Here is a 13,436-nt window from a genome sequence, read left to right as displayed (position 1 = left end):
AGAGGACCCAGAGGCCTGCCGGGGACCGGGAGGTATTGCAAGCAGAAAACAAGAGAGTTGGGGGTTGTAGTACGCTGAGATGGAGGGCATAGGGGTTCACTTTGAGTCCCAAGAAAATAAGAAACTAAGAGGCTACCAGCTAGGAGTGGTTTATTGAGCAAGCTCAGCGTAAAGAGCTCGGGCCCAGGCAGCTCCACCTCTCTGCTCCCCCCACTCCATCACCCATATGCCATTGGCAACTCCTGTTTCCCACAACGGATTCCAGGCTACACAGGCCCAGGACAGGTGCCAGCATCCAAACGGAGCTGGTTTCAGCTGGACCTAGCGCTCCTCGCCTGCTCTGCCTGGAAACCACTCAGGGATCCTCCTCCTACGTCAGCACGCTCGGCCCTGCCTGGGGAAGGAAGGCTGTGGAAGCCGGTGAGTCTGCCAGCATGGAGTGAGTTAACTGAGAATTCAGTTATATGATCCCAGGCGAAGGCCAAACCGAGTTTTAAAAGAAGAACAGAATCATTTGTGATGATTAGGTAATAGCAAGATTAAATTGAATTATGAGCTGGAAGAAACATAAGAAGAGGGACTCAAGTTGAGTAATATCCCCCTAAGCGTCTCATCTTTCCTAAGGTGGGGGGACAATTTGGAAAAAGTAATGTATTCGTTAATTGACTAAACCTGATTAGTTAATTGAATTAAACTTAAAGGAAACCAGAAGTGGAAATAAAAATTGAATAAAACTTTCAAGTCACTGCAAAAATTACACACACGCACACACACACACGCACACACATGCACACATGCACACACGCGCACGCACACACACACACACACGCACGCATGCACTGTTTTTAACAAGAGGCAGAAAAGCAAACAAATGTCAACTATAGATACCAAGAAGCTTCAAAAATTTCTTCCATGAAAAATACGAATTGTCTTTTACTTTTAAAACTGGTTCATTTCTTTATATGGGGGTAGGAAGAGAAGAAAATAAGCATGCCCTATCTGCTCGTACGCTGTCTGGTACTCACAATGATTAGCCTTGGGCCAGTCCAAAGTTAGCAGGAAGGGACTCGATCTGAGTCCCAGGTACTTGGCCCTCCTGGCATGAGCAGACAGCAGAGCCAACAATCAGTATCTTTTTTTTAAAGACTTGTTTTACTTATCTGAAATGGAGAGAGAGAGAGAAAGAGAGAGAGAGAGAGAATATCTTCCATCCACTGACTCATTCCCCAAACGGCTGTCAGGGACTGACCTGGGCCCGAGCCAGGAACTCACCCTGGTCTCCCATGTGGGTGGCAGAGATGCAAACACTTGGGCCATCTTCCACTGCTTTCCTAGGTGTTTTGGCAGGAAGCCAGATTGGAAGCGAAGCATCTCTGACTTTGAATCAATGCTCCTATGGGATGCTGGCATCAGAGGCAATAGTTTAATCTGATGCATCACCATGCCAGCCCTGTAACAGGTATCATAAGTGCTAGACTAAATGACTGCCCTAGCTTTAATTTATAAATTCCATTTTCTCATGGCACATCATGTAAAAATAAAAAGAAATTATAGCTCAAACTTCGTAGTTGCTTAGCAGTAGAGTAAACAGTCTCATTGAAAAGCAGTAACATCGGGGCCGACGCAGTGTCTCAGGCTAATCCTACACCTGCAGTGTCAGCACCCCATATGAGCACTGGTTCATGTCCAGGCTGCTCTACTTCCTGTCTAGCTCCCTGCTTATGAACTAGGAAAACAACAGAAGATAGTTCAAGTCCTTGGTCCCCTGCACCCAGATGGAAGAGTCAGAAGTTCATGGCTCCTGGCTTCAGATGAGATCAGCTCTGGCCACTTTGACCATTTGGGGTGTGAACCAGCAGATGGAAGACCTTTCTCTCTCTCTCTCTCTCTCTCTCTCTCTCTCTCTCTCTCTCTCTCTCTCTCTCTCCCCTCCCCTTCTCTCTGCAAATCTTTCAAACAAAAAATAGATCCCCAGTGCCTATAAAACTGTATCACATAATACAATGTTAATAACAATAAAAAGAAAAGAAAAAGAATAAAAAAAGAAATGGAAAACATCAACCTGCTTGATTAGACAGAAGTCTCCATCAAGTTTCTTAAATCTTAATTTTACAAGGAGTTGTTTTTTGGTTTTGTTTGTTGTTTGTTTGTTTTTGGCAAATTAATGATAAGACAAGGATCATCCCACTGGAGAAAAATAGAAAAACTTGTTCCCAAAAAATCCACAAAATAAATGATGGAATATTTAACTTCAGCTGTATAGAGAAGTGTTCTTTTTTTTTTCCTATCTATTTTATGGACTGAGTGTCACTCATGGTTGGGGCCAGAAAAAAATAGATACCCTCAGCCGGGACTTCAGGAAGGGCTGAATAAAGAAGCTATGTACAGAGTCATTGGCAGGATTAGAAAACTAACAAGGCTCCCGCGGCATTGGAAGCTGTCCCCCGACCCAGGCCTGGAGGGACCCAGCCATGGTCCAAGCTGCAAGACTGGGCCTGGGAACAGAGAAGGAAATCCTTCAGTGTTCTTTCCTCCTGCCAATTTCCTCCTCTGACTCTCCGGGACTGGACTTAGCCAGGGCCTCTGATCAGAAGCAGCCCAACCCAGTTTCATGCCATCCTGTTGCCACGCTTTCTGAAATGCTCGATTTCTGAAAAGCATCCCACCTGGGCATTTTGCACTAAGCCCCAGAAATCATGTCCTTGGAGTGCAAATCAGGGAAAAAAATAAGGACTGGGAGAGCTTGGCACCCAGGAATATCCTAACAAAGATGTTCAGAAATGCTAATCAAAAGTAGGCTCTGATGGAAAAAATAAATCTTCTTCTCCCTCATCGAAGGAAAAACAACTGCCAGAACTTGACAACACAGATGAAAAACCCTAAACCTTAGCCACCTTGTCAGCCCACATCTCATTTCTATGAAATTATACTGCAAGACAGTGAAGTTCATGAGTGAAAACAACAAGTAGCTATCCCAAACTGGAAAATTATGAATATCCTTAAAAAGGATTTAGTCATGTAGTTGAAAGGTTGGAGTTACAGAGAAAGAGGAAGATACGCGAGAACTTCGCTATCTGAATTCACTGAATTCACTCTGCACTGGCCAGGAGTGGACCAGGTTGAAGTCAAGCCATCTGGAGCCAGCAACTCCATCCGGGTCTCCCACGGGAGCAGAAGAGACCTAAGCACTTTGACTGTCTTCCACTTTTTTCTCAGCTGCGTTAGCAGGGGGCTGGATTGGAAGTGGAACAGATGGTCTCTAACAAGAGCCCAGATGGGGTACTGAATGCAGCAGATTAACCCACTGCACCACAATGCCAGCCCCTGAAATTATTCACTGAAGAATGGCACACCCTCCAACAAAGTAATAGGAGACTTCGAGGTGTTTCAAGAATGAGCTCAAAGTCACACAGTTCTGGAATCAGGCTCCAAATCTAAGTGTCTTGGCTCCTGACTGTGAACTCTGTTCCACACAGCAGCCCACGGCCCTTTGCAATCAACCTGAGCGTCCCTGGGTATCCAAGTCTCAGGTGACTAATACACAGTAGCATCTTCATATAGGCGACACAATCCTCTGATACACAATGCCTGGGTTGTCTCTCACACCCAGGACAATATAAATGCTGTGTATGTCACTGTTAGATTGCATTGCTTGGGGAAATGATGACACCATTGATTTTAATATCATAAATGATAATAAAGTGACAATAAAAGGCTTGTGCTCCTTTCATATGCAACGCTGTCTATCTGTGGACGGTGCAGTCTGTGTCTATGCAAGCTGACTACATTTCTCCAAAGGAATCATCTCAGGCACACGCTGAAGTACATGTACAAATCTAGTAGTAACGATTATGTTTGTGAAAAATGGAAAAGATCATAAACATCTAACAAGAGGGACCCGGCTGCCACTGGCGTTGTGGCATAGCAAGCTATTCTTCCACCCTCACCACCAGCATCCCATATGGGCACTAGTTCCAATTCTGGCTGCTCCACTTCCAATCCAGTCCATTGCTCATAACCTGCAAAGCAGCAGAGCATGGCCCAAGTCCTTGGGACCCTGTACCTCCCTGGGAGACCGCAGAGGAACCTCCTGGCTTCTGTCTTTAGACCGACCCAGCTCTGGCCATTGTACTCATTTGCGGAGTGAACCAGCATTTTCCACATTTTCCTGACCTTGTGCTATTGGATTTTCCATAACCAAGTCTCTTAAGTTACAGATGGGAGTGTGAGTAGCAGAGGCCCTGGGAGAGAGAGAGAGAGAGAGAGAGAAACTTACTTACTCAGGGACAAAGCCAGCCGAAGACTCAAGAGGAATAAGCCTCGGCTTTCCTCCTCCCTGCCCAGACCTTCAAGCTTGGAATTCAGGGTTCAGTCAGAGGAGTTGACCAAGAGAGTGCAGAAGGCCAATGCAGAGCCTCAGGCTGACCGGGACATGCAGGCCACCAGTGTGCGTTAGCCCAGCAGGTGCAGAAGACAGGCCCTCCCCCGAGCCTCCTGAAATCGGAAGCAGCCGAGGCCCCTTGCTGCAGCGTTTGGACACGACACTTACTGGTCGAGTTGCTGCGTGTCCTTTGATGGCAGGCCTTAGGAAACAGGAAGTTGCTACTGGACGCTTCTGGTTTTCCAGGCTTGTCACGAGACGAAGTTGCAGAAGATTCCTGTAAAACAATGCGTGTCCTTCACTGAGCGTGTTCGTGAGGACAGACGCACATGCGCAGTCCAGCGGGGCTGTGACACCGTCCATGGAAGCCTCTTGGAATTGTCTGCCTCCCTCTGAACTGCAGGTGCCCTCAGAGACCTGGAGTCCCTGGCACTGTTTCATTCATAGACATACATTCATAATGCAATCCCTATTGATGTTATTTATTTGAAAGAGAGGCAGAGTGAGCTCTCCCAGCTGTTGGTTCATTCCTCAAATGCCCGGGAACTAGCAATTCAGTCTCCTATGTGGGTGGCAGGCACCCAGTTACTGGAATCATCACCCACTGCCTCCTGGGCGCACATGAGCAGGAAGCTGCAGCTGGGAATGGAGTACGCACTTGAACCCAGTCACTCTGAGCAGCAAGGGATGTGTGTCTTTTAAGCGACCTCTGCCACCACAGCAAGCGCCTGACCCGTATTTACTGAGTGAATACCTGGAATGGATAGATGTTACATATATTTTTAACCAATGTAACAAATACTGAATAAGGATGTTGGCTGCTGGATCACTGGTTCTTTGCTAGATGCTGTGGCTACAAGGTGGATGAAGATATTGACCTTGGATGACCAAGCACCAACACGCAAACCAGTCAAGATGCATGGTAATGACAGCAAAGAGACCTGGAGAGGGACATGAGCAGGGAACCAGGAAGGGGTGAGGGATCTGGGTGAGGGAATCGCTCCCATACTTCACACGCCTCTCAAGAGCGTTTGTTGAATGACCGCTGGGTGAGCAGATTTTCAAATCATCCACATATCCTGGAGAATGCCGTGATGTTATCACACCGCTGATTTCTATCTGCCAAGATTTAATTTAGGCCTTCAAAAAATCAATATTGTGAAGGCGTATTAATTTATGTTTCTCAATGCTTCTTCTTTTCTGCCATCTTAACCAACTTTTTTAGACCAGTCATTTGGGAATTGGGTGCAGTTGTGGTGTATTCAAGAACAGGCATGGGTTCATCCCAGAGCAGGAACAACACTTGACTCTTCCTTGTGTAAAATGGAAAACTAAGGGGGGCCCAGCATGATAGTTCAATTAACTAATCCTCCCCTTGTAAGCTCTGGGATCTCATTTGGGCACCAGTTCTAGGCCCAACAGTTCCACTTCCCATCCAGCTCCCTGCTTGTGGCCTGGGAAAGCAGTGGAGGATGGTTCAAAGCCTTGGCACCCTGCATCCGAGTGGGAGACCCAGAGGAAGCTCCTGGCTGCTGGTTTCAGATTAGCTCAGCTCTGGTCATTATGACCACTTGGGGAGTGAACAGATGAATGAAAGATTTTTTTCTGTGTCTCTCCTCTCTAAATCTGCCTTTCTAATAAAAATAAATAAATCTTAAAAACAAACAAACAAACAAAAAAAGATAGGAATTGAGGTCACTTTTGTTCTCTTCTCCCAGCCCTAGGATTTTAGGGATTGCTGGGAGAAAGCAGTAGAGGTTGATAATAAGAATGATGAGATCAATTGTTTGGCTGCTCTTCCTGGTTTTAAAAAATACTGTCATTCTAATTTTAACACAATAACAACATTAGTAGCTGTTGTTATTTTGACTGTGTTTGGAGTTATACTGGTTCCATTGCTCACTCTCTTTTTTCTTTTTAGGGTTTATATATATATATATATATACATATATTATATATATGAAGGGAAGATCAAATTTACAGATACATAGTGAAAGCGCTTCCATCAATTGCTTCAGCTCCCAAGTGGCCACAGCAGCTGAGCTGAGCCAATCTGAAGCCAGGAGCCAGCAACCTCTTCCAGGCTCATGCATGTACAAGGGTCCCAAGGTTTTGGGCCATCCTTCACTGCTTTCTCAGGCCACAAGCAGGGAGCTGGATGGGAGATGAAGCAGCTGGGGCATGAACTGGCACACAAATGAGATCCTGGCTAACGCAATGTGATGATTTAGCCACTGGGGCCACCTCACGGGGCTTTGTTGCTCATTCTTGTAATCGTGTATGTGTTTCTCTCAGGAAAGCTGTGTAGACGGAAGGATCTCTGAATAACCACAAGACTGAGAATGCCTTTCTGCGGTCGTCACCTTTGCATGACTTGTTGGGTACCAAATCTCCAGATATTGGCTACCCATGATTCGCTGGGTACCAAGTCTCTGAATATTGGTTACCTGCATGGAGACCAGAGGTGGCCCGAATGCTTTCTGGGACTTAGAACCCCAAGGTAGAGTTTCGGAGTGGGGATGCACCTGACACTGTTTCTCATCCACAGGATTGCCTTTCCCAGAAGCCAAGTCGGCAGGGCCCAGTTAAGTCCACAAGCCAAGTGTGCGCAGTTTGCAGCTTCCGTGCCCTTCTCAGAACACACAGGCTCTGTCCTCAGCTCACATTCCGTTTCTGTCACCCATCTGCCCTCCAGCTTTGACCAGTGGGAGCTGCAGGGCTGGCTCCTACTGGCACCTGCTGCAGGTACTCCCCTAGTGCTTCTGTTGTGTGGTTGATGATGGGCTAAGGGGCCTGCTCTTAGTCTAGTCTCACCTGCACTGTGTCAGACAGAAAGTTCTCAGGGGTTCTAGAACGTGACTGGCCCTTTTCCATGGTTTCATGTCCTGGCATTTATTTCTCTCTAACTGTGTACTCCTTTTGGTTTTGACAAAGGTTCTAACAGTTGGAGGAGTTAGCCAAGTGCAGCCCTATGGACGCAGAACATAAGCTAGTTCAGACACGGGAAGCCTGCAAGGAACCACACAACAAATCTGGCATTTCTCTTTGTTTGTTTGTTTGTTTGTTTGTTTCCTTTTATTTCCCCCCCTGTTTTGCTGTCCTGTTCCTCTTTTTTTTTTTTATTGATTACATTGCATTATGTTTTATAGGCACTGGGATTCCCCCCACCCCTCCCCAAACCCCCCATGGTGGATTCCTCCACCTTGTTGCATTGCCACAGTTCAAATTCAGTTGAGATTCTTTCATTGCAAGCATCTACAAAGCAGAGTCCAGCATCTTATTGTCCAGATAAATTCAACTGTTTCTTGGGGAGAGCATCTCTGGTCTGAAGGTAGAGCTGGCAGAGTATCATCCAGATCAATTAAAAGCCCCAACATTACATCAGTAACAATTTATATGGAATTAGTTGACATGGTATTGAGTAACCAGCATGTTAAAAGAAAAAAAAAAAAAAAAGAATGCAAGTTCTGAACCACATCCTGTGACTTCTACATTGACATTTCAACTATTAGTTTATATATGACTGGTTCCTATACACGTTAAAATGGCTATAGATTACTATTCAGCTGTCTCATGTCTATTTTAATTTTAGTGTTTAGCATAATCTGGCATTTCTTATCTAAGGTGCTTTCAGAGAACTAGGCACTCATTTTTCTTCTAAGCAGCAGATGGCGCTGTGTAGACCTGAATAAAAATTATCTCCAACAGACTAGCCGGGGATCCCAAAGATGACAAAATCAGGGTTGGTTACTCTAATGTTGAATCCTTGAGACTCCCAGGATTTCACGTCATGACTGGTTCCTTGAAATCACTGCTTTGTGCAACGATATCCAGTAGATACTTCCCCACAGCAATTGTCCGACCAGATCATGTTCGGATGCTAGTTTCGAGACTCCCCTCCTGCACCGTCTCCTCTTGCATACAGGTCAGGGAGGGAAACCCTAAGCTGTGGTCTCAGCAACTCTTCAGAGGCCACAGAACCCAGAGAGGCTTGGTAAAACAGCCAGCTGGTCTACCCACCCAAGGGCAAGTCTTACTTACAGAGTGCCTTTGACACATACATCTCCCCCAAGCAGGTATTAACCTGGGTGTAAGTAGACAAGCGAGGAATGCACAGGCATGGAACGCTCAGCATCTTTATGATATCGGACAAGACTGGTGTGTTTAGAGTGGCATGGCTGTAGGCAATGCTAGCCGTCTTTAAAAGTGGTGATCATTCTGCCTGGCGCAGTAGCCTGCTGGCTGAAGTCCTTACCTTGCATGTACTGGAATCCCATATGGGTGCCAGTTTGTATCCCGGCTACTCCACTTCTCTTCCAGCTCCCAGCTTGTGGTCTGGAAAAAAGTAGAGGATGGCCCAAAGCCTTGGAACCCTGCACCTGCATGGGAGACCCAGAGGAAGCTCCTGGCTCCTGGCTTCAGATTGGCTCAGCTCTGGCTGTTGCAGCCGCTTGGGGAGTGAACCATGGATGGAAGATCTTTCTTTTTGTCTATCCTTCTCTCTGTAAATCTGACTTTCCAATAAAAATAAATAAATCTTTTTTAAAAGTGGTGTTTAGCCAAGGATTTTGTGGCACAGGCACATACGTTGTATGGCAGAATGAAGACCAATATTATGCTATGTGAGGATACTTCCAGAACTTCATGAAAAATGCAAATCATGAAAAAAAACTACATTAAATTTTAATTTGGAGTATTAAGTTTTTTTTTAAAGATGTATCTATTGCCATTGGAAAGTTAGATTTACAGAAAGAAAGAGAAACAGAAAGATCCTCCATCCGCTGGCTCACTCCCCAAGCAGCCGCAATGGCGGGAGCTGAGCCAATCCGAAGCCAGGAGCCAGGAGCCTCTCCAGATCTCCTACATGGGTGCAGGATTCCAAGGTTTTGGGCTGTCCTCCACTGCTTTCCCAGGCCACAAGCAGGGAGCTGGATGGGAAGCAGGGCCTCTGGGATTAGAACCAGCGCCCATATGGGATCCTGGCGCATGCAAGGTGAGGATTTTAGCCACTTGGTATCTGTGCCAGGCCCTTGGGAATTAAGTTCGTAAAGTACCCTCATACGAAGTTATAAATGGAGTGTGACTACAGTCATGTAAAATATATGAAGAAAAAGGACAGGAAATGTATACACCCAAATTCATTCGCTCAACAGAACACGTTCTATGACCCAGTACTATCAGGAGACTGAGGAGGGGGCAGTAGATGCACAATTCCAAATCCTGCTGCAACCCATGAAAAAGGGTGCATTGGGGGAAGGAATTATGGATGTGAGGGGTTTTCTTTTTAGTATGTTTCTGTGTTTTCCAGAGTTTAAACAATGAACATGCAACACTTTTACAATTAAACCAAAAGTAAATAGTTCATTTTCTTAAAAAAAAAAAAAAGCTTTATCTTATTTTTGTTTGAAGGGCAAATTTACATAGAGTAGGAGACACACTCAGAGAGAGAAATAGTGGTCTTTCATTTGCTGGTTCACTTCCCAAATAGTTACAATGGCCAGAGCTGGGCTGATCTGAAACTCGGATCAGGAGCCTCTTCAGGTCTCCCACACGGGTGCAGGCTCCTAAGGCCTTGGACCATTCTCTGCTACTTTCTCAGGCCACAAGTAGGGAGCTGGATTGGAAGTGGAGCAGCCAGAGCACAAACTGGTAGCCATGCGGGATGCCGACACTGCAGGTGTGTGCTTATCCTACTATATCGCCTCGCCAGCCCGCTTTCTCTTTTTCAAGTTCGACATGAATACCACACTCAAAATATGATTTAGAAATTGGCTAGTAAAGCCCATGGGTGCCAGGAGCCTCCCAGGATGGGGAGTTAATTGATGGCCATGCTCAAAGGGAATTTCCTTCTGTTTCTTTTGAGGGTTTTGGTATTGGCTACAGAAAGCCGTGCCCAATGAAGTCCAACCCATGAGACCTATCCCTTGGGCCCTCAACCTTCTTCACTTGAGCCTCTTCTTCCCCTGACACTGAGTGAGGGGAGCAGGTCTGGCTCCCCACACATGTGCACAGGGACCTCCTGGGAATGCACAAGGTATGCAAGTGAGGCTTCTGTCCTCTACAACTCCATGACCTCCAAGCTGAACTGTCCCCAATGCAGCCAGCAAGGTGACAGGCCCCTTCCTGCTGCCACACATCTGATCCCTGAGCTGGCTGGGGCTTGCAGTCAGCTGGACCCCAGTTATTGACCAAGGGCTAACTCTCAGGGGATTGTGTGGGTTGGTGTGCTGCATTCTGGCACAGCTGTAAAGTCCACTGGCCATATGATATCTGAAACCAACCAGATCTAGCTTCTGCACATACTCCAAGACTGTTTCAAGGACTCCTTACCCTTCTCTTGCCCTTAGGCTCTGGTTGCGGTACAGTGCGCGAAGCCGCTGTTGGAGATGGCCACATCTCATACAGCAAGCCTGACTGACACATTGTGATCATGAACCTTAGCAGGTGATGATGGTCCAACTACACAGGAAGTGTACACAGAAGGCTGCCACCTACACAGAAGACCCAGATGGCGTGTCTGCATCCTAACTTTGGTCTAGCTCAGCCCTGGCTATTTCCAACATTTGAAGAGTAAACCAACAAGTGGAAATCTCTCATCAGTGTGTGTATGTGTGTGTGTGAGTCTTTCTCTGTTCTAGTCTGCCTTTCAAATAAATGATATCTCTTCTGAAAAAAAAAATCAAGCTTAAAAAAATCTGCTGGCTTCTTCACTAGCAGTGAGATTAAGCAGAGGGGAAGCCATAAGCCCGGCAACCTGTCACTTGTGTGGTCTGTTTCTTCTTCCAGATCTGCTGTGTGAGTGCAGCAGCCCAAGCACTGCTGCTTTCCCAGGTGCACTAGCAGGGAGTCAGATCAAAAGTGGAGCAACAGGGACTCCAACCAATATCCAAATGGAATGCTGGTGTCACAGGTGTCAGCTTACCCCCTCTATGTCACAGCATGTCTGCCCCTTCCCCCAACCCGGCTGCTTTGTCCATGTGGATAAAACCACCTCTATAACCGCTTTCAGCACTCTATTTTGGAGTGAATGGCTATGGAACACTTCCCTCTCTGAAATGACCACGTGTCCTATTATCCCCCATGTGGGGAGACTAGTGACTCCTGTGAAGAGGGCCTGTTTTCTCTTCAGAGGAGCTTCTAGAGGAGCCCCTGGGGCGTCTGCATAGTGGCATCCCTCCCCTGCACAGGGGGACCGGATCATGAAGAGCTGTCATCAAAGCTGCTGGGGTGACACTGAGGCTATGACATCCCTGCACATGCAGCCTGGGCTGCCTCCTCTGCTCTGTCCTGCCTCAGGATTGACAGAGGCCAGGAGTCGGGTCAGCAGGAGCTCTTTTCATGCACTCCTTCCTAGTGAGGCTCAGTCACATGGTTGCAGGGGCAATACAGCTTGCCCCAAGAAACACAGAACTCCAAAATCCCCAAGTGATCGAACCCAGAATGAGCCTGGGAGTTCTGACAAGCAAGGTGGTTCTGGGGCCTAAACTTCTCCTCCAGAATAGACATCCCTGGCCTGGCGGCGTGGCCTAGCGGCTAAAGTCCTCGCCTCAAACACACCAAGATCCCTTATGGGCGCCAGTTCTAATCCCAGCTGCTCCACTTCCCATCCAGCTCCCTGCTTGTGGCCACCTGGCAAAGCAGTCGAGGACAGCCCAAAACCTTAGGACTCTGCACCCGTGTGAGAGACCTGGAGGAAGTTCCTGGCTCCTGGCTTCGGATCGGCGCAGCACCGGCCATTGTGCTCACTTGGGGAGTGAATCATCGGACAGAAGATTTTTCTCTCTGTCTCTCCTCCTCTCTGTATATTTGACTTTCCAATAAAAATAAAATATATCTTAAAAAAAAAAAAAAGAATAGACATCCCATTGCTCTGTTAGGGCAGTTCACTGTGTATGCAGAACCCTGGCTGGCATGCCTGGAGTTAGCAACAAAAGCCCAAAGATTCTGGAGTTTGTGGATTGCACTCATCTTTGAACTGAGATGTTGCGCTCAAGGGGAACCACAGAACATAATGCAACCAGCCTCCCTGAGGTTTGCTTCCTGTGGTTGAGTTGGTCATGCAATCTACTTTGATCTTCAAGTCATGGGGATAAACCAACTGAAGAGCCCTGGGGTGACCACAGGTCATGTGGAGTGGTGGGGCTGGGTGCCCACTGTTGTGGAGGATGAGGAGGAAGCAGATCCTGTTAAGTTCTCCTAACCCGTGCCTACTCAGGCACCAAGCCCTTCTCCCCCACCTTCTCCAAAATCCCTAACATATCCATTCTCAGGGTCTCTGCTGGACTGTTACAATGGCCTGTGCTGTCTTGTGATTGGATGACTGAATATCTATCAACAAAGGACTGCATTTAGATTCACATCTTTTTTTTTTTTCCACAGGAAAAAAAAATCATCAAAATAAATCTCAAAAATCTACGGAAAACAGCTGAAATGATATAGCTCTTAGAAAATGTGGGAATAATCTTCATGACCCTGGGTTAGAGAAAGCCTTCTTAGGTATGACAATAAAAGTACAGATGGCACATCCATACAATGGAATATTACTTAGAGATTAAAGTTTAGAATTCATAGCGTGCAGTCAGTTCTAATGCATGCTACCCTGGAAGGCATTAAGCTAAGTGAGAGAAGTCAGTTACAAACAACCACATACCATATGAGTCGATAGATATTAAATATCAAGAACAGGAAAAATCTCTACAGCCAGAGAGGATCAGTGGAGAGTCTGGGATGCAGTGCAGGGGAGGGTCGGAGGTTTCCCATAGCATTGATGCAGATGTCCCAACATCAGGTACTAACAGTGGTTGTATGATCTGTAGTCAGTCTACAAACAATGCAATGCCTTCATACTGTGTATGCCTGAATGGTACGTGTGAGTTAAATCTTAATAAAGCTCTTGAAGATGGAATAGCACTCATCTATTCCCAATCTCCCTGCCTCCCCTCTCCACTCCTTTCAACCCCTCTGCACTCTAATGCCAACAGGACTTTGTAAAAATGCAAATGTCACCCAGGAGAGAGACTATGAAAGTCTCAGAAATGGTTTCAATACCTAAACT

At 46.5% G+C, this 13,436-nt stretch overlaps 1 protein-coding gene across 2 annotated transcripts in view; it reads right to left on the bottom strand.

The window, feature by feature from the left end:
• IL16 (interleukin 16) overlaps positions 1-13,436 on the bottom strand; it is a 77,585-nt gene that overhangs the window by 32,967 nt on the left and 31,182 nt on the right. For both annotated transcript variants that reach the window (XM_040969990.1, XM_040969989.1), the window contains exon 2: positions 4,550-4,658. In XM_040969990.1, the coding sequence (XP_040825924.1) occupies positions 4,550-4,658 (109 nt within the window). The remainder of the gene's footprint in view (positions 1-4,549; positions 4,659-13,436) is intronic.

The sequence above is a fragment of the Ochotona curzoniae genome, unplaced genomic scaffold (assembly GCF_017591425.1).
Source record: "Ochotona curzoniae isolate NIBS_2020 unplaced genomic scaffold, NIBS_Ocur_1.0 scaffold_4701, whole genome shotgun sequence".
Lineage (NCBI taxonomy): Eukaryota > Metazoa > Chordata > Mammalia > Lagomorpha > Ochotonidae > Ochotona > Ochotona curzoniae.
The sequence above is the reverse complement of the archived record's forward strand: the minus strand, read 5'-3'. Positions and strand labels throughout refer to the sequence as shown.